Source organism: Balaenoptera ricei, chromosome 3 (assembly GCF_028023285.1).
Source record: "Balaenoptera ricei isolate mBalRic1 chromosome 3, mBalRic1.hap2, whole genome shotgun sequence".
Lineage (NCBI taxonomy): Eukaryota > Metazoa > Chordata > Mammalia > Artiodactyla > Balaenopteridae > Balaenoptera > Balaenoptera ricei.
In genome coordinates, this window is record NC_082641.1 from 179,616,203 (window position 1) to 179,638,721 (window position 22,519).

Below are 22,519 nucleotides of genomic sequence, written 5' to 3' on the forward strand. Positions count from 1 at the left end.
TAATATGTGTCTTGTTAAGGTATGGAAAGGGGAGGAAAGGAGTTGTTGTAGAAACCTGGTGAACTTTGCCTAGAGCCAGATGACCAAGGTCAACATCAGTGATAAGTCAGGATGATAGTATGGACCCTTGGTAAGGAGTGATGAAAATGGCACTGTATGGGCTTCCTCCCTAAAACCCGTCACCCCTCTTTAACGATGAGAAAGACAAATCCCAATTGAGGGAGTAGACCAATCCTCAAAACTGTCTAAGTTATCAAAAACCGGAAAGTGAGAGAAGCTCAAAGCCCAGAGGAACCTAAGGAGACATAACTAAATGTGACGTGGGATCCTCGGACAGGAAAAGGATATTAGGGAAAAACAAGAACTCTGAATAAAGTATGGACTGGTTAATAAATGTATCACTCTTGGTTCATTAATGGTGACAAATACAAGATGTAATAGGGGAAACTGGATATGGGAGAAAGTGCTTTAGCTGTGAACCGAAGTGTGCTTAGGAGTTAAGAGTGGAGGAACGTGGTCCCCAGGCAGGAGGAAGAAAGCTGGTGCCATCTCAATGAGATGCTTGAGGCGAGAAGGCAAATGGTGTTGGAGTGAAAAAGGGGGGGAATTGCACGAGGTTAGGGTGGCCAGCAAGGACCAAAAGACACAGGTCTGTGTCAGATGGTATCTGAGCTAGTTCAGCATGGGCTTTGGGTTCGGGCCTCTCTGGGAGCGAATCTCAGTTATGCCTTTGCCGGCTGTGTGACTCCGGGTGGGTTACCTAACCTCTCTGGGGTCTGTTTCCCCAACTATAGAAAGGGTAAAATATTAATGTACTTTACCTCCTCGGGTTGTTGATTGGTACGCACTAAGGCTCAATCAATGCTAGCTGTTACCATGTATCTTGAGCTTAAAAGGAGTCACAAAACAATCCTCAAGGGGCTTCCGTGGTTGGCGCAGTGGTTAAGAATCCGTCTGCCAGTGCAGAGGACACGGGTTCGAGCCCTGGTCTGGGAAGATCTCACATGCCGCGGAGCAACTAAGCCCTTGCGCCACAACTACTGAGCCTGCGTGCCACAACTATTGAAGCCCACGCGTTTAGAGCCCGTGCTCCACAAGAGAAGTCATGCAATGAGAAGCCCGCGCACTGCAACGAAGAGTAGCCCTTGCTCGCCACAACTAGAGAAAGTCCGCACTTAGCGACGAAGACCCAACACAGCCAAAGATAAGTACATAAATAAAATTTTAAAAAAAATCCTCAAGCATTAATGGCAACACCAGACCAATCTCCTAACCCAAAGCCCACACTGAACTAGCTCAGATACCATCTGACAATCTCCTAATTTGCATCTTTATGTATTTGGAATATGGTTAGCATTTTACAGAGAAGGAAACTGCCACTCAGGCACTAAAGCAGCCCAAGGGTTCACCTCAGGGTCTGTCATGCCGGAGCTGGGCCTTGGATTCGCGCTATCTCATGCCCAAGGTAGGCAGGAATAGGGATGCAGAATTTCAGCATCCCGCCTCCCAGCTTCAGGACCCCGGTCAGAGGAGAACGGGCGGGGCGGTCCAGGGGCCGGAAGTCGGAAGGCCGACTTCCGTAAGCTTGACTGGCGTTCTTTGCAGCCAATCACCTGCGGGAAGCCTAGCCTGTGCCAAAGACGAGGCAGCATTCTGGTGAGGAGGGCGGGAAGCGCGAGGGCCTGAGCCTGGAAGGCGGCGGTGGGCGGGCTTCACGAGCGGCGTGCGCACTGGCCAATGGGTGGTGGGCTCCACCTCTTGGGGGCGGGCCCTGGGGGCGCGGTGACGTCGCACGGGTCAGCGCGTCGAGGCCGCCAAGGCTGCGGGCCCTGAGGACGCGGAGGCGGCCAGCGCGGCTGAGGGTCCGGTTCGCGGCGCGGGGCCGAGGAGGGTGCGGAGCGGGCTCGGTCCGAGGCTGGCGGGTTGGGGGGCCCTTGGGGGACTTAGCGGGGGTCACGTTTGGGGACCCGAGGGATGACTGGGCGGGAGAAGAAGCTGGGCCGGGGCCTGTGAGGGGCGTGGCGGTCTCTGGGACGCTGGAGCAGGGACGTCAGGGGCTGGGGAGACCTTGGAAGCGTCTCTGAAGGAAGCCGTCGGGGTCTGCCTTGGAGCTTGGGAGACGGTCGGGGGAGAAGGACGATGGAGGAGACGCTCAGCTGTGGCCCTTTGAGGAGGCCTGTTGGGAGTGTGGAGACCGGGGTGGGGGGGCCTTCGGGGACGGGGAGAGGAAGAAGTTATATTTGCTAGGACGGTGGAGGTCAGGGGAAGCAAGAGCGGGTCGGGGCCTTTGGAGGAGCTTGGAAGCCATTGTCCAGTTACTGGGGAATTCAGGATTGGGGGGAGCAAGAGATGGGGTGAGCACAGCGCTGCAGAGGGTCTTAAGAGACCAGCCGAGGGGGAGGGGTTAGTGGGTAAGGGAAAGAGGGGTTGAGGCCGCTGATGGGTAGGGAGATGGAAGCGTGTTGGAGGTCTGGCAGGGAATCAGGGAGCCCCACGGTTTGGGGGTGTGAAGAGTGTGGGGAACTTGCAGGAGTGTGTGGGGCTCTGGACGAGCAGGTTGGGAGAAGCCTAGGAGGGAGAGGTGGAAGAAGACAGGGGTGCTGTGTCTGGAAGCAGAGGTCTGTGGCTGGTGGGAGCTATGGGGGTGGAGGTGGCACAGCGGGGCTAACACTGACCTCGGGGGCGGTGTGGTATCTAAATGAGCCGACATATGGAAGTGCCCCGCCCACCAAGTGCAAGTGCTTTCTACAAGGACCGTGGAATTTCAGCATGGTGTAATGTGAAACCTATTTTGGGGGAGCAGGTCACTCCATTGACCTAGAAGTAATGGCTGGCATCTCACTCCTTTCTTATTTCCCTATCTCCTCCTCCAGGGTCACAGCTAGAGGACTCCCTGAGGTCCTGTCCCCTGGGCCACTGTGACTGCGTTTGCACTGGAGTGGAAGGCGCTGGAAGGCAGACCGGCCGCTATGTCCACATTCAGGCAGGAAGATGTTGAAGACCACTATGAGATGGGGGAGGAGCTGGGCAGGTGAGCTCTCCCCTCTGATGGGGCTCCAAGGAGGGGAGAGACCCGCTGTGGGGTTTTCTGGGTGTATCTCCTCTCCTGTCCTTTATCCTACTCTCCAGGAAGGGATGAGTCGGTATCATGTGCTGTGGAACGAGTTTGGGCTTTGGAGTCAGCCAGTCTGGGCCTGGAATTCTTGCTCTGACATCCTCTGTGCATTTCCTTTGGGGAGAAACATAACTGAGCACAAATGGCACCTAATACGGTGCCTGGCATTGGCGTGAGAGCAGTAGATGTTGGCAGGTTTTGTTGGTGAGGGTCTGTCCCTCTCTTTAATCCTCTCTTGTGGGAGGGCAGTTGAGTCTCCCCGGGTCTCGTACGTTTCCAGGGAAGGCCTCCTGTCTGGGCACACACCCTTGTGGGAAAGAGCGGAGGTTTCCCGATCCAGCCAGCAGCTGATTTCCTGCTGGGCTGGGCCTTGGAGCGTCCCCTGGGAGCGCCCCCCTCCCCTCAGACCTGCCAGGCACCATCCTCCCCCCCCACAGAGCCTCAGACCTTATTTGGTGAGTTTGTTGCTGGCCGGCCCCATGATGTCACCAGAATGGAATGTAAATAACTGAGCCATAAACTGAGCTGTTCATCAGGCCTTTGCTGAGAGAGTGTATGGGGCTCATTTGGGATTCTGAAGTCCCTCCTTTAGGAATTTCCTCCGGTAGAGTGGTAGAGAATGCAGGCCGTCTCCCCACCCCCAAAGAAGTCTCAGACTGTTGTTGAAAATGTATTAGGACCTGCTGCTGAGAGTAGTTTGGCAAAAGTCAGCAAAAATACCATGTATGTTCCCTTTAACCCACTGATTCTGCTGCTAGGAGTTAATTCCGTGGGAGTAGTACATACATGGACCTAAGGATCTAGGGACAGGGAGAGTTGGTGTAAGGACTTTCTGTGAGCAAAAGACGGGAAGCCTCTTCAGTGCCCGTCACAGCACCATAGCCTCGTCGATGGACTATTACGCAGCCATAAAAAGAGCCTGAAAAGAAACAAAATTGAGTTATCTGTAGTGAGGTGGATGGACCTAGAGTCTGTCATACAGAGTGAAGTAAGTCAGAAAGAGAAAAACAAATGCTGTCTGCTAACACAGATATATGGAATCTAAAAAAAAAAAAAAATGGTTCTGAAGAGCCTAGGGGCAGGACAGGAATAAAGTCGCAGACATAGAGAATGGACTTGAGGACACGGGGAGGGCGAAGGGTAAGCTGGGACGAAGTGAGAGAGTAGCATGGACTTATGTATACTACTGAATGTAAAATAGGTAGCTAGTGGGAAGCAGCCGCATAGCACAGGGAGATCAGCTCCGTGCTTTGTGACCACCTAGAGGGGTGGGATAAGGAGGGTGGGAGAGAGACGCAAGAGGGAGGGGATATGGGGATATATGTATATGTATAGCTGATTCATTTTGTTATACAGTAGAAACTAACACACCATTGTAAAGCAATTATACTCCAATGAAAATGTTAAATAAAAAAAAAGAGCCTGGCAACTTGTATAATGCAAGCCTCGTAGAGAGTTTATTGAAATTTTCTAGTAGCTGTGTCAATTTTAATAATTTTTTTTATAATTAACCTTTTTTTTAATTAATTGATTTTTAAAAATTTATTTATTTGGCTGCGCCAGGTCTTGGTTGCGGCACGCAGGATCTTTGTTGCCGCACGCGTGGTCTTTAGTTGCGGCATGCGGGGTCTTTAGTTGTGGCTTGCGGACTTCTTAGTTGTGGCATGCATGAGGGATCTAGTTCCCTGACTGGAGATCGAACCCATGCCCCCTGCATTGGGAGCGTGGAGTCTTAGCCACTGGACCACCAGGGAAGTCCCAATTTTAATGATTTTAGTAATGTATTCTACTTAACCCAATATGTCAAACTGTTATCATTTTGCTTGTGGTCATTATAGAAATTACTAATGAAATAGTTTACTGCCTTTTATTGATGTGCACCTTTGAAATCTGGTGTGTCTTGTACACTCACAGCACATGTTAATTCGAATGGGCTGGACAGCTTCCATGTGGCCAGTAGCTGCCATCTTGGACAGCGCTGCCCTATGTAATGATCCAGAACATTCTTGGAGACACATGAGGTGAAGGATTAATGCCACAGAACACTGTGCATACTGTGCTGCAATTTGTATAAATTGCAGATGTTGTTTGGACATCTGAGTCCTGGGCTGTTTTTTTGTTACATTTCCATTCATCTGTGAAAGGCCCTACCAGGCAGATACTGTTATTATCCTCATTTTATAGATAAAGAAACTGAGGCTGAGAGCAGGGAAGCGGCTTGCCCAAGGCTATACAGACTAAAAGTGGCCAGGCAGGATTCAGACCTTGAGGCCACGCCCTGCCGGCTGCAAAGCCCAGGCATGCTGGAACCAGTGCTGGAACCAGAGGTGGGCATCCAGCTTCTTCTGCCTGTCTCGAGTAAAGCATGGTCGTGTTTCCTTGTCCCAAGAGTCACGGGCTAAATGAACTGGGGGTGAGTTTCTTTGTGCGCCTGTGCGGATGTGTATGGAGGGTTCTTTCCTCCTAATTCAAGTCACCTGGACAGTCTTGGGAAATAAATGAATCTGCGGTTGGTCATTGTAGACCTCCAGCCTGGCTTCCACGTCACGGAGAGCTGTGTGTGTCTGTATTCGTCAGCTCGGGCTGCTGTAGTAAAGTGCCTCAGACTGGAGGGCATGAACAGTGGAGGTTGATTCTCTCACGGTGCTGAAGGCTGGACATCCAAGGTCGAGGTGTCAGCAGGCTTGGTTCCCTCTGAGGCCTCTCTCCTTGGTGTGTAGATGGCTGCCTTCTCCCCATGTCCTCACATTTTCTCCCTCTGTGCATATCTGTGTCCTAAACTCCTGTTCTTATTATAATCTCCTTATAAGGACACCAGTCATACTGGATTAGGACCCACACCAGTGATCTCATTTTGTACTTAATTACCTCACATGTTGAGGTTCTGGGGGTTAGGGTTTTGGGGGACACAATTCAACACCTAACAGTGTCTTTGTCCCTCTTCCCATGAACTCTTTCTTTGTTAGTTTTTTTGTTAGTTCAGCTTGGAATAAAGCTAGAGGGGAAAAAAATCCTTGTATTTGAGAATTAGGCCACATGTCCAGTGCTTAGCAGTGTTCCGGGCACGCGGCGAACACTTGGCCCTCGAAGTTATTACCGTTAGGCGTCATCGTGGGATGGAAGGTGGACCTGGAAGAACTTGCTTGGTTGATGTCGGCAGAGGGGAGGGGGAAAGGCCTTTCAGGTGTGGGGAATGTTAGCTAAGATGTGGAGGTGGGGGCAGGAGCACAGCGTGGATTTCCGTGCGGGGGGCGAGGCCTGATCAGGGACACTTGACATTTCTTGTCTGACCTGTGCTCTTGGCTTTTAGACTAGTGTATGAGTGTCCTGTTGCTGCTGTAACAAATTACCAGAATTTAGTGGCTTAGAACAACACCCATTTATTATCATAAAGGTCTGGGAGTCAGAAGTCTAAAATGGATCTGCAGCGTTGGTCCTTCCGGAGGCTCCAGGGGAGCAGCGGTTCCCGCCTTTTCCAGCTTCTAGAGGCGCCGCATCCCTGGCTCGCGGCCCCTTCTGCATCCTCACAGCCAGCAGCGCAGCATCTCCCATCTCGCTCTGCCTCTGACCCTCCCACCTCCGTCTTACAAGGACCCTGTGATGACACTGGGCCCCCCAGGGAATCCAGGGTCATCCCCATCTCAGGGGCCTTAACTTAATTCTGTCTGCAAAGGCCCTCTGCCCCATGAGGTGACGTGTCCACAGGTTCTGGGGATTCGGATGTGGACCCTTATTTAGCCTACCCTGGTTGGTAATAATTTGCACTCCCCACCTTGATCCTCACCTGCCTGAGTGTGCTCGGAGCGTGTCTGCAGTGGCCTGCCGTGGGCGCCTTTGTGTCTCAGTGCTCACGAGGGCAGCGCTTCAGGTGTTTGCTGGCTGCAGGTGGTCCTGGGCGTCCCAGTGAGGTCCACTTACTGGGACACACCCAGTTGGGTCCCTCGGCTTTTCTGAGGGCCCTGCTGGCTTGGCAGAGGCGCCCCTCACTCGTTTCTCGTTCTGTCTGGCCTGTCCTCCCTGTGCTGTCACCAACTTAAGAGACCCCTCCTGTCCCCAAGGCCCGTCTGCACAATTCCTTCCTCTGCGTGCTCGTCCCCCATTTCCACGAGATGTCACATAGTCACCTAGTCTCCTTTCCCTTGACCCCCAGTGGTGCCTGGTTGAAGTTTCTTGTCTGGAATGTGTGCCTTCTGTCTTAGAATTAGTTTCTCTGCTCACGTGTGTGTTCATATATCCTCTGGAGGCTGGGGTGCACGACTCATGGCCTTTGGGCCACATCCGGCCCTCACCTAGTTCAGTATGGCCCGCCTACGAACGTAGGATGGTTTTTTCCTTGTTTAAAGGGTTATAAAAACACACAAGAATTGTGACAGAGACCACATGGCCCGTAAAGCTTAAAATATTTACCCTCTGGCCTTTTTCATTCAACTCCTGAGTGAAAGCAAGTTAACGTAAGTTCCTAGATAGCAAAAGAATACGGACATTGGACAGCTCCCTGGAGTGCAGTAGAGAGAGTTTCTCTCTCTTTCTCTTCAGATACCAGGGGTCTTGAGATACAAGTCACACACCATACAGTTTACTCATTTAAAGTGTACAATTTAATGATCTTTCATACGTTCACAGGGTTCTACAACCTTCACCATTAACTACTTTCAGAACGTTTCCATCACTCCAAAAGGAAACCTCATCCCCATGAGCAGTCACCCCCATCCCCTCCCCCAGCCCCACCACCACGAACCCACTCTCTGTGTCTGTGGATCTGCCTGTTCTGGACATTTCCCATCAATGGAATCACACACTGGGTGTCCTTCTGTGTTTGGCTTCTCTCTCTGAGCATCGTGTTCTCAGGGTCCATCCACGTTTTAGCGAGTGTCAATGCTTCTCTCCTTTTGATGGCTGAGTGATGTGCCCGTGTGTGGAGGGACCACATTTTGTGTATCCATCATCTGTTGAGGGTTATTTCCATCTTATGGCTACTGTGAATAATGGTGCTGTGCACATTTGTGTGCAAATTTTTGTGGAGTGATATTCCTGGGTCCGATGGTAACTCCATGTTTCACCTTTTGAGGAACCGCCAGACTATTTTCCACCGCGGCTGCCCCGTCTCACACTCCTACCAGCCATGCACCTGGGTTCCGGTTTCTCCACATCCTCACTCTTCTCTCTTGTTGTGAAAATGTATGTACTTCTTTCACTCTGCCTATTGAATAACAAGCTCTTTTTTTTTTTTAAAGGTGATAGACATCCTTTTATTTATTTATTTTTTGGCTGAGCCACACGGCATGTGGGATCTTAGTTCCCCGACTAGGGATTGAACCCGTGCCCCCTGCACTGGGAGCATGGAGTCTTAAACACTTCCACTCCAGGGAAGTCCCTGAATAAGAAGCTCTTTTGAACTCAGTGGTTTTTTATCTTAGATTTTAAACAATGATGAAATACGCTGTGAGAAGTTGAATCGTATAGAGTCATATCAAATAAAAAGTAAAAACCCCTTTTCACTGCCCTCAGTCGCACTCCTCAGAGATGTCTCTTGCTCACAGCTTGGTGTGTGTCCTTCAGACCTCTTTTCCTGCATCTACACACATAAACATACCTGCATAGGTGGGTACAGCATGTACCTTTTTTACCCAGAAAAATCTTGTTCCTTGTGTTATCTTGCAGCTGTCTTCACTGAGCCGGTCTTCACGGGTATCTGTCTTTTCTTTTTTTTTTTTAAATTATTTTATTATTTTAACTATTTATCTTTGGCTGCGTTGGGTCTTCGTTGCTGCGCATGGGCTTTCTCTAGTTGCAGCGAGAGGGGGCTACTCTTCGTTGCGGTGTGCGGGCTTCTCATTGCCGTGGCTCTTCTTGTTGCGGAGCACGGGCTCTAGGCATGCAGGCTTCAGTAGTTGTGGCGCATGGGCTCAGTAGTTGTGGCTCGCGGGCTCTAGAGCGCAGGCTTAGTAGTTGTGGCGCACGGGCTTAGTTGCTGTGTGGCATGTGGGATCTTCCCGGACCAGGGCTTGAACCCGTGCCCCCTGCATTGGCAGGCAGATTCTTAACCACTGCACCACCCGGGAAGCCCACGGGTGTCTTTCCAGTCAGCACAAGGAGAGTCATTCTTTTCCAAGACTGTGAAAATTCTGCCTGACTTACCATGATGGGAGTCCAGCTCCCTTTTGATAAACGTGGAGCCGTTTCTGTTCTTTCACTGCTGCAGAAATGCCAGGTAGCCACTGTATTCACCAATTTGCACTCACGTGGGAGCACCCCTGCCAGGTGGGGTGCATTCTTCAGCTGGTGGGGTGCACCTCAGCATGGTGCCAGGAGCTGGGACGAGCTGTCCCAGGAGGTTGCATCATCCGAGCGCGGCCCAGTCCCAAGAGTCCTGTGACCCTCTCGGCGCCCACTCCCCACTCTCCCCTCCCGCTCTGTCCCTGCAGCGGCCAGTTTGCGATTGTGCGGAAATGCCGGCAGAAGGGCACTGGGAAGGAGTACGCGGCCAAGTTCATCAAGAAGCGCCGCTTGTCGTCCAGCCGCCGGGGGGTCAGCCGGGAGGAGATCGAGCGGGAGGTGAACATCCTGCGGGAGATCCGGCACCCCAACATCATCACGCTGCACGACATCTTTGAGAATAAGACTGACGTGGTGCTCATCCTGGAACTGGTCTCGGGCGGGGAGCTCTTCGACTTCCTGGCAGAGAAGGAGTCGCTGACAGAGGACGAGGCCACCCAGTTCCTCAAGCAGATCCTGGACGGCGTCCATTACCTGCACTCCAAACGCATCGCCCACTTCGACCTCAAGGTAGCCCCGCTGGGCCCTCAGGACAAAGCTGGGGACCAGCCTGACCGGGGAGGGTGAGGATGGGGGCCGAGAGGGTCCACCTCCCCTCGGCACAGGATGTCCTTGCCCGGGGCGTTGGGGAGACAGACTGGCTCAGGCCTGGACCTGTGCGGGGGTCAGCCCGCACAAACCCCGCACGCTGGGATTGGGAGGTGCTCAGGGACAACCTGGCGCTGTTCCCTGAGGTGCCAGGCTGGCAGCAGCACTGCCTCCCGCCCAGCGCCCTGCCTTCCCTCCCCGCCCCCAGCCAGAGAACATCATGCTCCTGGACAAAAATGTGCCCAACCCGCGGATCAAGCTCATCGACTTCGGCATCGCCCACAAAATCGAAGCAGGGAACGAGTTCAAGAATATCTTTGGCACCCCGGAGTTCGTGGGTAAGGCCCGGTGTGGGCCTTGGGGGGTACTGGAGGACTTCCAGCTGGCATGGGGTGAGGCAGGCCCACTGGCCTCAGGTTTCCCTTCCTGGCCCCGGCGCTGGACATGGGGACTCAAGGCCTGGCGTTGGTGCTGTCACCGTCCTGGCCTTCCCTGCCGAGAGCCGGCCTTGTCTGAGTGGGCTCTGTCTGCTGGTGCCCCCTTAGCCACACCCGGCACCTGACCCTGTCTGCCTATCTCTGCAGCTCCCGAGATCGTCAACTACGAGCCCCTGGGTCTGGAGGCGGACATGTGGTGAGTGGGGGGCGGTGGGCCCGGGGCTGCCCTCGTCGCTTCTCCTCAGGGCATCCCCCATCTGTCCCCAGGAGCTGCCGGTCACAGCCGCAGGCCGAAGTGTAGCCTCTTCTCCTGGTCTTGGAGCTGTGGGGCAGGGGCAGGACAGACTGCTGCCTTAGAACAGGGTTGGCCAATGACCCAGGCCCATGAGCTCGGAATGGTTCTCACGTTTCTGGAGGGTTGTTAAAAACACACACGCACGTGTGGCAGAGACCATCTGTGGCCCCCAAAGCCCCGCTCAGCGTCTCGCCCTTTAGAGAAGGAGTTTGCCAGCCCTGCCCTTGGCCACAGCAGCCCCGTCGAGGGCCCCACGTCTGCATGTCTGTGGTGCCTTTGGACTCTGTCCACACCGCCCCGACCCTGGCCAGTTTGAGCCTGGACAGGCAGGTGTGGCCATAGGCACTTCAGCGTCCAGTCCTGAGACCCTCTGAGCAGAGCGAGGGCCTTGGTGGGGGCTGTGCAGCCCCTGGAGGGAGAGGGTCCCTGGGGCTGACGGGCCTGCTGCCGACCGGGCTCTGGGGTTGGGGTGCTGTGCCCCCGGCTGAGCTGACCCCTGTCTCTTCTGTACGTTCTCTTCCAGGAGCATTGGCGTCATCACCTACATCCTGTGAGTACCTGCTCGGCGCTTCCTGCCCCCTCCTGGGGCCCTGCTGGGTCAAGAGGAGGGTAGGGAGGCTTCTGTGCGGGGACAGAGAGTGGAAGGCAGCACCCTCAGTGCTCTGATGTGTCGCGGCGCTCGGGAACTCTGGATGGGTGGACGAATGCGTGAGTGAATGAATGAATTTGTGCAGGAGAGAGAGGTGTGTTCAGGAGAGTTCAGAAGGCAGGGCCTGATCGTGTGAAACAACCGTGCAAGGCCCTGGGCCGGGATGGCGTGTCCCCCTCGTCCTCTGGCTGGCAGCTCCTAGGCGTGGTGGATTCAGACACGGGCCCGTTGGAGAGTAACTCAGCCTCCAGCCCCTCCCCTTCCTGGAGGTCAGGGGTGAGGATGAAAGTTCCATCCCTGTAACCCCACTTGCTGGTTCCCCGGCCACCGGCCCCCTCCTTAGGGCCTTTCCAAAGTCACCTCAGTGGCATCAACTCAGGTGTGGTTGGAGGGGGCTTCTTGTGAACAACAAAAACACTCCTTTCATCTAGAACCTTGAGCTGTTTTAGGAAAGGGAACAAAGACCAAATATTATAACAGAAGATGCTCCCACCTTGGGTTTTAGGAAATGACGAGGGTTTTCGGATGTGTGTGCCTGAGGATTGGAGTGAAGACCACATATACATTTGTCACCCTAAGTCACAGCATCACGTACCCAGAACCCCACAGTGTGGTGCTGTGGCCTCAGTGCAGCATGTCTGGAAGACACACGACGTCTACGGTGTTGGCCAGGACTCCCCCTGACCTCCCCCCAAAGTTAGCCGTTTTCCCTCTAACTACTACACGCTTCAGGGAAGTGCCTCAAGGTTGTGCGTCTGCGTAGCTACTTTGAGATTCTGCAGAGATTTTGCCCACCCATTTCAGCACCCCTCACTGGCTGGGCAGTGGGTTTTCACTGCTTCTGGTTGGAGGCTGGGCGCAGTTGTGGTTGGTGGCCATGGGCCCGGCATCGCCCTTCCTCCACGTCTGCCCCCTGCATGGGCATGGCGGAGTCGGGTGGTGGCGTGGACAGCGGCCTGGTTGTGGGGTGACCGCTGGGCTGTCCGGCCCCACTGAGCCTGGTGTCCATCTTCCAGTTTGAGTGGCGCGTCCCCATTCCTGGGAGAGACCAAGCAGGAGACCCTGACCAACATCTCGGCCGTGAACTACGACTTTGACGAGGAGTACTTCAGCAACACCAGCGAGCTGGCCAAGGACTTCATCCGCCGGCTGCTCGTCAAAGACCCCAAGTAGGAGCGCTGGGCCGGGCAGGGAGGGCCTGGCGAGGCCCCCAGGATGGGCGCTGTGGCCGAGGACAAGTAACACGTCCGTGTCCGTCCGAGCCGCCACCTTCCTGTTACTGGGAATCGGGCGTGGCTTCTGCTTTGGGCTGGAGATAGCACAGAGAAGTTAGGTCGGCCCTCTTAAGAAGCTGTCTCTTAAGCTTTTAATTTGTGGCCAACGTTTAAGATAGGAGGTTTCCTATAAGATTCCAGATTACTATTTGTTTTTTCTTAGAAAAAAATCTAACTGTGCTGGCAGCACGGAGCCTGTATTCACACAGAGGTGCTCCCATGGGCCACAGTCCTCCCCAGCCTCCTCCTCTAGGCGCCTGAGTTGTGAGACCCCAGTGTTAAGTGTCAACACTGTGAGCGAAACCCCTCAGAAAACATGGAGACCCTGGAGTCCGCACCCCCAGGCCCCTTGACGGGCTCCTTGTGGTTGGCCAAGCAGAGTGGAAGCTCTTCATGGTGCCTGTACTTTCACGGTCATTTCAGGGACTTGCTGCTGGGCTGGAGGGTGACTTTAGGGACTTGGGGGGGGTCCCCAGGGGCGGGTGCCTGAGTCAGCCACAGGTGGGGCTGAGAGCCAGAGTTGCAGCAGGGAGAGCATGGCTCACCCCTTCCTGCTCTCTGCGTCGGGGAGGATGGTAAAGTGGCCCACGTGCAACTAACTAGGGTTGGGGGCTCTTCCAGGAGGAGAATGACCATCGCCCAGAGCCTGGAGCATTCCTGGATCAAGGTGAGGCAGTGGGGCTGCCCCCACGTAGGCATGGCAGGTGTGAGCAGCCTCTGGCATGGGGGAGGGTCCCCAGGGGAGCGGGCCCGGACGGTGTGGGGCGCGGGGTGTGCATGGACGTGGTGTCGGAGCCATCTCACGGAGATGCCGGCTGGAGTCCATGGCCCCTCTGCACGTAGCAGGGCTCCCTCCCCAGAACTTCCCAGAAAGAGGTCACCTCCAGGCCCGGGTTAGGGTTGGCAACCTCTGTAAAGAGCCAGAGAGTAAATGCCTTTGGGTTTGTGGTCTGTGGCACGACCACGTAGTCTGCCATCCATTTTCGGCTCGGCCATCAGAGCGTGGAAGCTCCAGGAGCACGTGTACGTGAATGGGCAGGGCTGCGTGCCAATGAAAAGCGAGCGGAGGGCCGGGTGTGGGCCGGGGGGCAATGCTCCCCCTGCCGGCCCCTGGTCCAAGGCGCCCTCCCCTCCTGCTGCAGGCGATCCGGCGGCGGAACGTGCGGCGAGAGGACAGTGGCCGCAAGCCGGAGCGGCGGCGCCTGAAGACGGCCCGCCTCAAGGAGTACACCATCAAGTCGCACTCGAGCATGCCCCCCAACAACACCTACGTCAACTTTGAGCGCTTCTCCAAGGTGCTGGAGGAGGTGGCGGCGGCCGAGGAGGGCCTGCGTGGGCTCGAGCACAGCCGGCGCCTGTTCCACGAGGACATCGAGGCGCTGACGGCAATCTACGAGGAGAAAGAGGCCTGGTACCGCGAGGAGAACGAGAGCATCGGCCAGGACCTGCGGCGGCTGCGCCAGGAGCTGCACAAGACCGAGGCGCTCCAGCGGCAGGCCCAGGAGGAGGCCAAGGGTGCCCTGCTGGGGGCCAGCGGGCTCAGGCGCCGCTTCAGCCGCCTCGAGAACCGCTACGAGGCGCTGGCCAAGCAGGTGGCCTCCGAGATGCTGTTCGTGCAGGATCTGGTGCGTGCCATGGAGCAGGAGAAGCTGCAGGGCGGGGAGTGCAGCCTCCGCTAGGGCCGCTCGGGGCGCGGTGTCCTGCACCCCGGGGGAGCCCCCCGTCACCCTGCTGTGGCCCTGGATGTCCACGGCTGAGGGGAGGGCTTTGGCCCGGCTCTGCGCCGGGAGGACGTGGCTGACCTGGGCCTTCTCTGCGCAACCCAAGTCGTCGTCCCCGGGCCCCGGCTCAGCCCCTCCCTCCTGCAACTCGACTCTGGGGGCTTCCGGGGCAGCATCACCTCAGGAACTCTGCAAGGGGTTGGCACTGCCAAGACAGCTCTGGCTGTGGTGGACACCGATGCCTCACACGTGGCAGGGTGTAGGGGTGGCAGCCTCCATGTGCAGGGCCTGGGTCAGCGGCTGCAGGCCCTCCATGTGGTCTGAGTGCATGGAGCCTTGGTGTGGGGACGGGGGTGTCTGAGTGCCCCGGGCTCGCCCCAGGGCTCAGAATTGGAGGGGCCTCTGCTCGACAGCCCGGCTCCTCCTGTTCTGGAGACGGATGGCTGCTCTTCCAGGGTCTGTGGTGGAGGTGGCCTCTGAGCCCAGCTCTTCAGATACCCCAGCCCCTCGCAGGGCCCCCAGCCTGGGGCTGGGCACCAGGGCCAGAGCTGAGGAGATGACGCAGCCCTCGAGGAGGTGTGGGTCTGGGGGTTGTATTGGGGGCAGTGTGTGGCAGGGCACAGCGCCCGGATGCAGTAAAGGAAACATCCGTAAAGCTGAGTCTCCACTCCCTCCCTGAGGCAGGCCCACTGGGGGCGGGGAAGGGGGTGAAGAGCTGTGGCCGCATGGAGCCTCCCGCGGGCAGGCTGTGGAACCATCCCCTGCTCTCCAGCTCCCTGTCAACGCACAGCGCTGACTCTGAGAGCCATCGGCAGGGGTCCCACCTGCTGCCTTGCCCTGTTCCTCTCCCTCCCCCAGTGCTGCCTGCAGGACAGCACCTCTCGGCTGGGCCCCCCGGAGTAGCTGCTGGAGGCCCGTGTTCCCAGCGTCCCCTCCTGGAGAGCCCCAGGACCCCTTACACATGCCCCACCCCATGTTCTGTGCCGCACATTTGACTGCCTTTGCTGGCCTGGTGTTTCCAGGGACCCCCTCTCCGGTGGAGGTGGAGCCTTGGCGAGTGCTGGCCTGAACCACAGGGTTAAGAGGGTTTCAGCGGGCAGTGCCGCTGTGTGCCACTAGGTGCTGCCCTGGAGTGGGGTCTTGCACCCCAGAGAGAGTGCCCTGAGAGCCAGGCTTCAGTGGAACGTGAGTCCCCGGCTGGTGGCCCCTCTGAGCTCAGAATTCTCTGCTGCTGGTTGTGTTAATCGAGGGACCCCTGTGCAGCACCCCCTTGGCCTGAGAGGAGTCCTCGGGACAGAGGCCAGCCCAGGCCGAGTGCAGCGAGGAGCTGGGCAGGTGGGCGGGTACTCCACCTGTGGCCCTGGCTGGGGCTCAGGCCCAGGACCCTGCGGGGCCGAGGAGGCTTTGGGACCTGGATGTGGGGCTGGCACAGGTGGGGGTCGGCCTGCTGTACGCCCCTCACGAGCTCCACTGCGTGACACACATGCCTCTAAGCGTATGCGTGCTGCTCGGAGGCGTGTGTGTCAGCCTAGAGGAAGTGAAGCGTGGCTTCCCTGGCGTCCTGGCTCGTCTCTGCTTGGGCCCAAGCAGGGGCGGCCAGTCTTGGCAGTCATCTGGTGCCACGGCCTCTCCGGCCTCTTGTATCTCCCTCTCTCTGTCACTGCCTGCTCCCACAGCCCTGGGGGCCTTGGAGGCTGCTCCGATCTTGGGGCTCAGGTGGACTGGACTTCTTGTCGTCGCTAGGAGGTGGTGGCGTCCAGGCAGCTGGAGTGGCCTTGGAGGGGTTTCCTGTCACTTTGCTCCTCCTGAGATGCTGCCGGGTCACATGTGGGCTCCCCGGCCCTGCTTTGGGCCCTCCGGGAGGAGATGTCCTTGCCGCTCCTGCTCCCACTCGCCTCGGCCTCTGGGTCTGGAACGTGGTTCCAAAGAAGGCCCTCTGACCCTCTTCCTCCTTCCCAGCGGCCTGCTCAGCCTTCTGTTGCCTCGTTCCATGCGTCCCTCCCCCTACCGGTTTTTTAAAACTAATTTTAGAAAAATTGAGATAAGGCTCACTGTACAATTCATCCCTTTTCATTTGTCTGTTTTTGATCAACAACTTCCACTTTTAAAGTCTCAGTAAATTTCAGTTTGTCGAATGGTTGGACCCACTCAGGTTTCTCCAGTTGGTCTGTGATTGCTCCACAGCTGTCGCCTGGTTATTAGGCCTTCAAGGCAGGACCCTGAGCAGCAGATCCCCCGATGGTACGTTGCAAAGCGCGGTCGGCCCGCGGCAGGAAAGGGGCACCAAGTGTGGATAATTGTATAACATCAGTAGGCCGTGGTCTGGGTGCCTCCCACGGAAAGGGAGGAGCTTCCGTGCAGTGCTAGAGGGTCTCCAGACCCCGAGAGGGGTGAGCCGGAGGCTCCCTGAAGGCCTCAGGGGACCAGTGAATAGCATTCATCCAGCCGTCATTTCCCCAGTCATGCCGCACTGTGGGCCCCACGTCAGGCCCTGGGAGATGGCCGTAGGAGTTGGACGCAATGGTCTGTCTTGATAAGGGCAGGGGCGGGGCCCTCACCCATCCAGCCTTTCTGATGGAGACTTCCAGGTAGAAACCACAATTCCCTTTGGACTCACACCTGCCCTTTCCGTATCCAAAGTACCTCTGTGCTGAGGGCAAATTCCCCAGCGTCTTCAGTGGGTAATGTGAGCAGGTGTCCTTGCTTTGGAGATGACCTCTGCCCCCTGACCCGGGTTATCTTGCTCAGTGCAGCCTCGGCGTCCTCAATCTGTCAGTTAAGGGCACAGGGAACCACTTTGTGGTCATAAAGCACCTCCCAGTGTATCTGGCCCATGCAAGCACTTACAAATAGTGCTGTCCCTTTGTAGAGCCCCTGGGACTGACGTGCTGTTATTAGTCTTGTCTGTGACAGACAGGCCCCAGAGTGGCCCCCACGTAGCCCCGCCTCCTGCTCCCCACCCCCTGGAGAGCAGGCTGGCCTCGTGGCAGGTTCTGACCAACAGAACGCTGGGAAGGTGATGGAGTCACTTCCGTGGTTAGGCTGCGCAGCCTATGATTTCCGTCTTGCCAGCTGACTCCCTTGCTGGCTTTGATGCAGTGAGCCGTCATGTTGGACAGGCCCACGTGGCAAGGAACAGCCAGCAAGCAGCGAAGCCCACTGACCACGTGAGGGGTCCTAACAGTGGGCCCCTCCCTAGCCGAGCCTTCGGATAAAACCCAGCCTGGACTGACATCTGGATTGCAGCTTCCTGAGGGACCCTGAGCACAGGACCCAGGTAAGCCAATCAAGACTCCTGACCCACAACTGTGAGATGATAATGCGTATTGCTTTAAGGCACTAGGTTTGTTACACAGCAGTAGCTGACTCACGCTGATGAAGGTGTGCTGCATCCACTTACAGGTTCACAGAGTAATTCAACTCTCACTGCCCCTCTTTTGGCACCCTGTCCCTCTGCCACGCCCTCAGCCCCTTTTCTTTCAGGGGTGTGATTGGGGGGGTGCATGTTAGCACCTTCTGCTCTGAGGAGAGTGGGCCTCCCAGCAGGTCTGCAGAGCGAGGACTCCCCACATCTGTTTTTTTAAAAAAATATTTATTTGGTTGCACCAGGTCTTTGTTGCAGCATGTGGGCTCAGTTGCAGCACACGGGCTCCTTAGTTGTGGCATGCGAACTCTTAGTTGCAGCATGCATGTGGGATCTAGTTCCCTGACCAGGGTTGAACCCGGGCCCCCTGGATTGGGAGGACGGAGTCCTATCCACTGCACCACCAGGGAAGTCCCCCCTGCATCTGGTTTTGCTCTTACGCAAAATGGGAGTGTCTTCTTGCCTGCTTCTTGAGACGGGGGGTGGGGGTGGGGGGAATGAACCGTGGGAGCCGTGAATCCTGTCCCTCCAGCTGGCGAGAGTCAGGCTGGACCTGCCCTGAGGTTCGCTTAGGGTTTGGCTGCCATGTGCGTGAAGCTCGTTGCAAGGAAGGTGTTGAAAGCCCGTGTTTATCTCAGAGCAAAGCTTGCGCAGAGGATGGCGAGTGAGGGAGGCTGGGCTTCCACTGCCGGCTCCGCCCCGAAACTGCAGCAATCCCCCTCCCTGCCTGCCGCACAGTGGTGGTGCCCCCCCACCCCCACCCCGAGACGCTATGAGGAGTCACCGGGAACCTGGAGAGCACTGCGGAAGCTGATCAGGTCAGAGGGATGAGACCTCAGACCAGCAGAGCTCGTGTCCCCAGGCAGGTCAAGTTCTCCAAGTGGACGTCGTGACACCAGCTGCAGAGAGAGACGGCAGCAGGCACAGGGGTCATGATCGTGCCTCTAGAGCCACTCGGCCCTACACCCCCGCCACTGGGGAGGGGAGAGGGTCTGGGAGGGCTCAGATTTTGGGCGGTCAACAGAGTCCAAGCTTTATTAGATTGAAGTCACGAGGGTCAGAGAAGGTCAACATCATTATCGCTTAGGTTCCAGCTTGATCTGGTGGCTGAGCTCTTGAAGGGAGCATAAATTTGGCAAAACAGGGACTTCCCTGGCGGTCCAGTGGTTAAGACTTCATGCTGTCAATGCAGCGGGCACGGGTTCCATCCCTGGTCAGGGAACTAAGATCCCGCATGCCCGGCAGTAAGTAAACAAATAAATTTGGCAGAACAGCTCAAGCAAGTGCTTCCGGTGAGTCTTTACAACTGACTTATTATCTTTGCTATTGTTACTTCTCTTGTCTGATAACAGTCTTTCATCCCTGCATTCTTTTGTTTCCTTAAGCTCATTAATTATTGAGACCTGTTCAAGGACAAACACTGTGGCCAGGCTTAGATCCCAAAATGGCTTAGGCAAAAAAATGGCTTCTCTAATGTCAAGAAAGCCGTTTCTGATTCTGGTTCTCTGGGACCCCTACCGTATCTGCTTACATCAGCTCCCTCAGGCCAGGGTGCGTCACTGGTGAGGCAGCGTGGGTGGGGCTGTGGCAAAATGCCCTCCCGGGCTGGGCAGGGACAGACCTGCTGGTCGTGGTTGGGCTGCTGAGCCAGAGGCTCTTGGGTCAGTGACTTGTATTTTTTTTTTTTTTTAATTTATTTATTTTTGACTGTGCTGGGTCTTCGTTACTGCGCGTGGGCTTTCTCTAGTTGTGGCAAGTGGGGGCTACTCTTCACTGCAGTGTGCGGGCTTCATTGTGGTGGCTTGTTGCGGAGCACAGGCTCTAGGTGCACGGGCTTCAGTAGTTGTGGCACCCAGGCTCAGTAGTTGTGGCCCACGGGCTTAGTTGCTCTTTGGCATGTGGGATCCTCCCAGACCAGGGATCGAAACCCGTGTCCCCTGCATTGGCAGGCAGATTCTTAACCACTTGCACCACCAGGGAAGGCCGTATTTTTTTTTTTTTTTTTGGCCGTACTGCATGGCATGCGGGATCTTAGTTCCCCGACCAAGTCCCACTGCAGGGTAAGGGGTGGCTGGATGCAGGACGTCTGACACGGACAGATGAGTAGACGGCTCTTCATTAGGCACAAGGACTGACAGCCCCGGGGAGAAGGACGCCGCAGGCCCTGCAGGGCACTTGGGGCGCAGTCAGGAGCAGAGTGTGCGGGCAGCCTTTAGTGACGAGAGGATGAGGTGGCCTCCAGTTCTGTGGGAGGATGTCACTGACTTGCTTGAATCATTCCGTGGGCTGGCAGGGCAGTGACAGCAGGAGCCCAGCCGGTCCCTCGGTCCCTCGAGAAGGAGGGCCTTGGGCTATCCGACCTCATCGGCGGCAGCTGTGAGGGACCCTCCGTGTTTTCCTAGCGCGTGAGATTCGCCCTCAATCGAGGCCTTCACCACGGCTCGCGTTAGTCATGCGCCGCCGTCTGCAAAATGAGTCAGGCAGGCCTGGGTTTGATGCAGCCCAGTTGGGCTCCTGGCTCTCGGCAGACACGGCACCTCTGTGTGTGTGCCAGCTTTGTCCTTAGGGACAGTGGTTCCTAGGGTGGCAGCGAGGGTTAGAGGCAAGGGTGTGTCAGGGTCCAGCACACCCTGGGCGCCCCCTCACTAAGCGTGTCTTGTTAGATTCGGGGGCTCGGGCGCAGGGGTCACCAGGCCATGCTGGGTCCCCTGCAGCACTGCCTGCCTCTCGTAGGGCAGAGGGCTGTCCTCGTGCCACCTGTCCTGCCCAGGGGCTGCGCGCTCACAGCTGCTGTGCTCCTGACCATATTTGGGCAAGAGGCGGCGGCCGCTATTAATAACCAGCGGGGCCGCCAGGGCCCGGGGTGGTCTATAAAGCCAGACCCACCAGCCCTGAGAGGCTCCTTCAGCCCCCGAGACCTTTAGCCCCCCTGTTGTACAGAGAGAAAAAGAAAAGTAAGTACCGAAACCATCCCCTTGTCCCTCTGCCCGGCCCCACTCGGTGGCCTGAAAAGTGAGACACAGAACAGTGGTGAAAGACATACCCCATGCAAAGGACGTCTGAAACACAGCCTTGGGGGCAATTAACCGGCCCAGGTGGGAAGAGGGCAGTGAGGGGGGAGGAGGAGGAGGAGGATGGGGCTGGGGCTTCTCCTCCCTGATTCTCCTTGTCCTGGAGGGGAGAGAGCCGGGGACCCGTGCCCTGGCCAGGTGACCCCAGGATGCATGTGTGTCTTGCAGTGATGGCCGTGGTGTCGGCTTCCCTCGGGGAGTGCGCGGCTTCCTCCCTCCCTCCCACCGCCTGCCACCCCGACTCCCCTGGTGTCCTCCACCCCACCCCCCGGGGTTCTGCATTTTTGAGGGTCCCTGTGTGGCAGGACTTCCAGACCCCTGTGGAAGTGAGCCCTGATTGCATGATTGAAAGTTGCCTCTGCACCCCCCTGCCGCCCCCTCCCCTCCGGGGCTTGTTGAAGAGAAGCTTAAAGGGAACGGGGAGGTGATGAGGACATTTCTTGGGCGACCCAGGCTCCCTCCAGAATGTGCTGGGAGGACCTGGGGGCGCTCCTGAGCGGCAGCGGAGGGCATACGGCTGCCCCTGTCTGTGCCGGTCAGCCTGCTCCTCCCCCAGGCACCGGCTGGCCCCCTAGTCTGCCCCAAGGATGCCCCCTCAGGGGCCTGGCAGACAGGGCACCTGAGGTGGAGGCAGCCTTTGGCGGTGACCGCCCTGGCCCTGTTGGGACGTGGGTAGGGCAGGCAGAGTAACTGCTGATTAAGATGGCCGCTGAGTGCTACTTGACGTGAGTGGCAAGTGCTTGGGGTTGGGGGGGGGGGTCCTGAAATAGAATGAGGAAAGGAGGGGCCCGGGAGCTGGCTCTGCAGCCTTGCCCCACCGCCTGGAGCCTCTCCCTCCATCTTTCTCCCCCGACGGCTGTTAGGACATTTGGGGAAGGGCCCCAGGGCAGAGCTCTGGTCGGGGGACTGTCCAGGGGCCCGCGTGAGGACGCTTCGCATGGAAGGTCGCCTGTCTGTATGTCTGTGGTGAGCTGGGGTGGGGTAGGGTCTCCCTGGCAGGGCTTCCGAATTGGGGTGGCCTCAGAGGAGCCAGGTTCCAGCGAGAGACCCGTGGGGTCCCACCCACCCGCCTGGGCCCCCAGCAATCCCAAGGCCACACCTCCTCCCCCACGGAGTGAGCTCCCTGGTACCTCGATCGAAGATCAGGGTTGCGGGCAGGCCAGGCCGAGTTCCCCGGGGGTGGGGGATGACTTGGCCCAGGAGGGTGTCAGCCGCGGGATGACTGGCACGTGAGTGTGTGTGTGTCACGTGGGTGTGTGTGTCAGGGTCTGTCCCATCCTGGGCTCTCAGCCTTCTCTGCACATCGAGTCCCACTTGGGGCGCCTCCAGGGGGTGGTTTTTTGTTTTTTATTTTTAATTTATTTTTTAATTTGTTTTTGTCTGCCTTGGGTCTTCATTGTTGCGCGCGGGCTTTCTCTAGTTGCGGCGAGCGGGGGCTCCTCTTTGTTGCGGTGCACGGGCTTCTGATTGCGGTGACTTCTTTTGTTGCAGAGCACGGGCTCTAGGCACGCGGGCTTCAGTAGTTGTGGTACGAGGGCTCAATAGTTGTGGCTCACGGGCTTAGTTGCTCTGCGGCATGTGGGATCTTCCCAGACCAGGGCTTGAACCCGTGTCCCCTGCAAGATTCTTAACCACTGCGCCACCAGGGGAGTCCCGGGGGGATGGGGGTTTGAGCCAATTCTCTGCCCTTAGTCCAGGGTGTCTCCCCTCGGCACCGCTGACCTTCGGG

At 56.9% G+C, this 22,519-nt stretch overlaps 1 protein-coding gene and 1 long non-coding RNA gene across 6 annotated transcripts in view; both read left to right on the forward strand.

Annotated features, from left to right (window-relative positions):
- The first annotated feature begins 1,787 nt into the window (after positions 1-1,787).
- DAPK3 (death associated protein kinase 3) lies at positions 1,788-16,490 on the forward strand. Of its 2 annotated transcripts, none has more exons than XM_059918772.1 (9): positions 1,788-1,891; positions 2,874-3,031; positions 9,541-9,901; positions 10,188-10,317; positions 10,564-10,612; positions 11,235-11,261; positions 12,377-12,529; positions 13,256-13,301; positions 13,777-16,490. In XM_059918772.1, the coding sequence occupies exons 2-9, from the start codon at positions 2,970-2,972 to the stop codon at positions 14,311-14,313; spliced, it is 1,365 nt and encodes a 454-aa protein (XP_059774755.1). In that variant the 5' UTR covers positions 1,788-1,891; positions 2,874-2,969; the 3' UTR covers positions 14,314-16,490. The 2 variants fall into 2 exon arrangements, with proteins under 2 accessions (XP_059774755.1, XP_059774756.1); XM_059918773.1 differs by having other exon boundaries at positions 1,793-1,862.
- A 4,051-nt stretch (positions 16,491-20,541) lies between these two features.
- Positions 20,542-22,519, forward strand: part of LOC132363196 (uncharacterized) — a 52,691-nt gene continuing 50,713 nt past the window's right edge. For 2 of the 4 annotated variants that reach the window (XR_009502564.1, XR_009502565.1), the window contains exon 1: positions 20,544-20,673. This is a non-coding gene — a long non-coding RNA (uncharacterized LOC132363196). Of the gene's footprint in view, positions 20,674-22,519 lie in introns of all 4 variants that reach the window. The other 2 variants (XR_009502566.1, XR_009502567.1) reach the window with 2 other exon arrangements.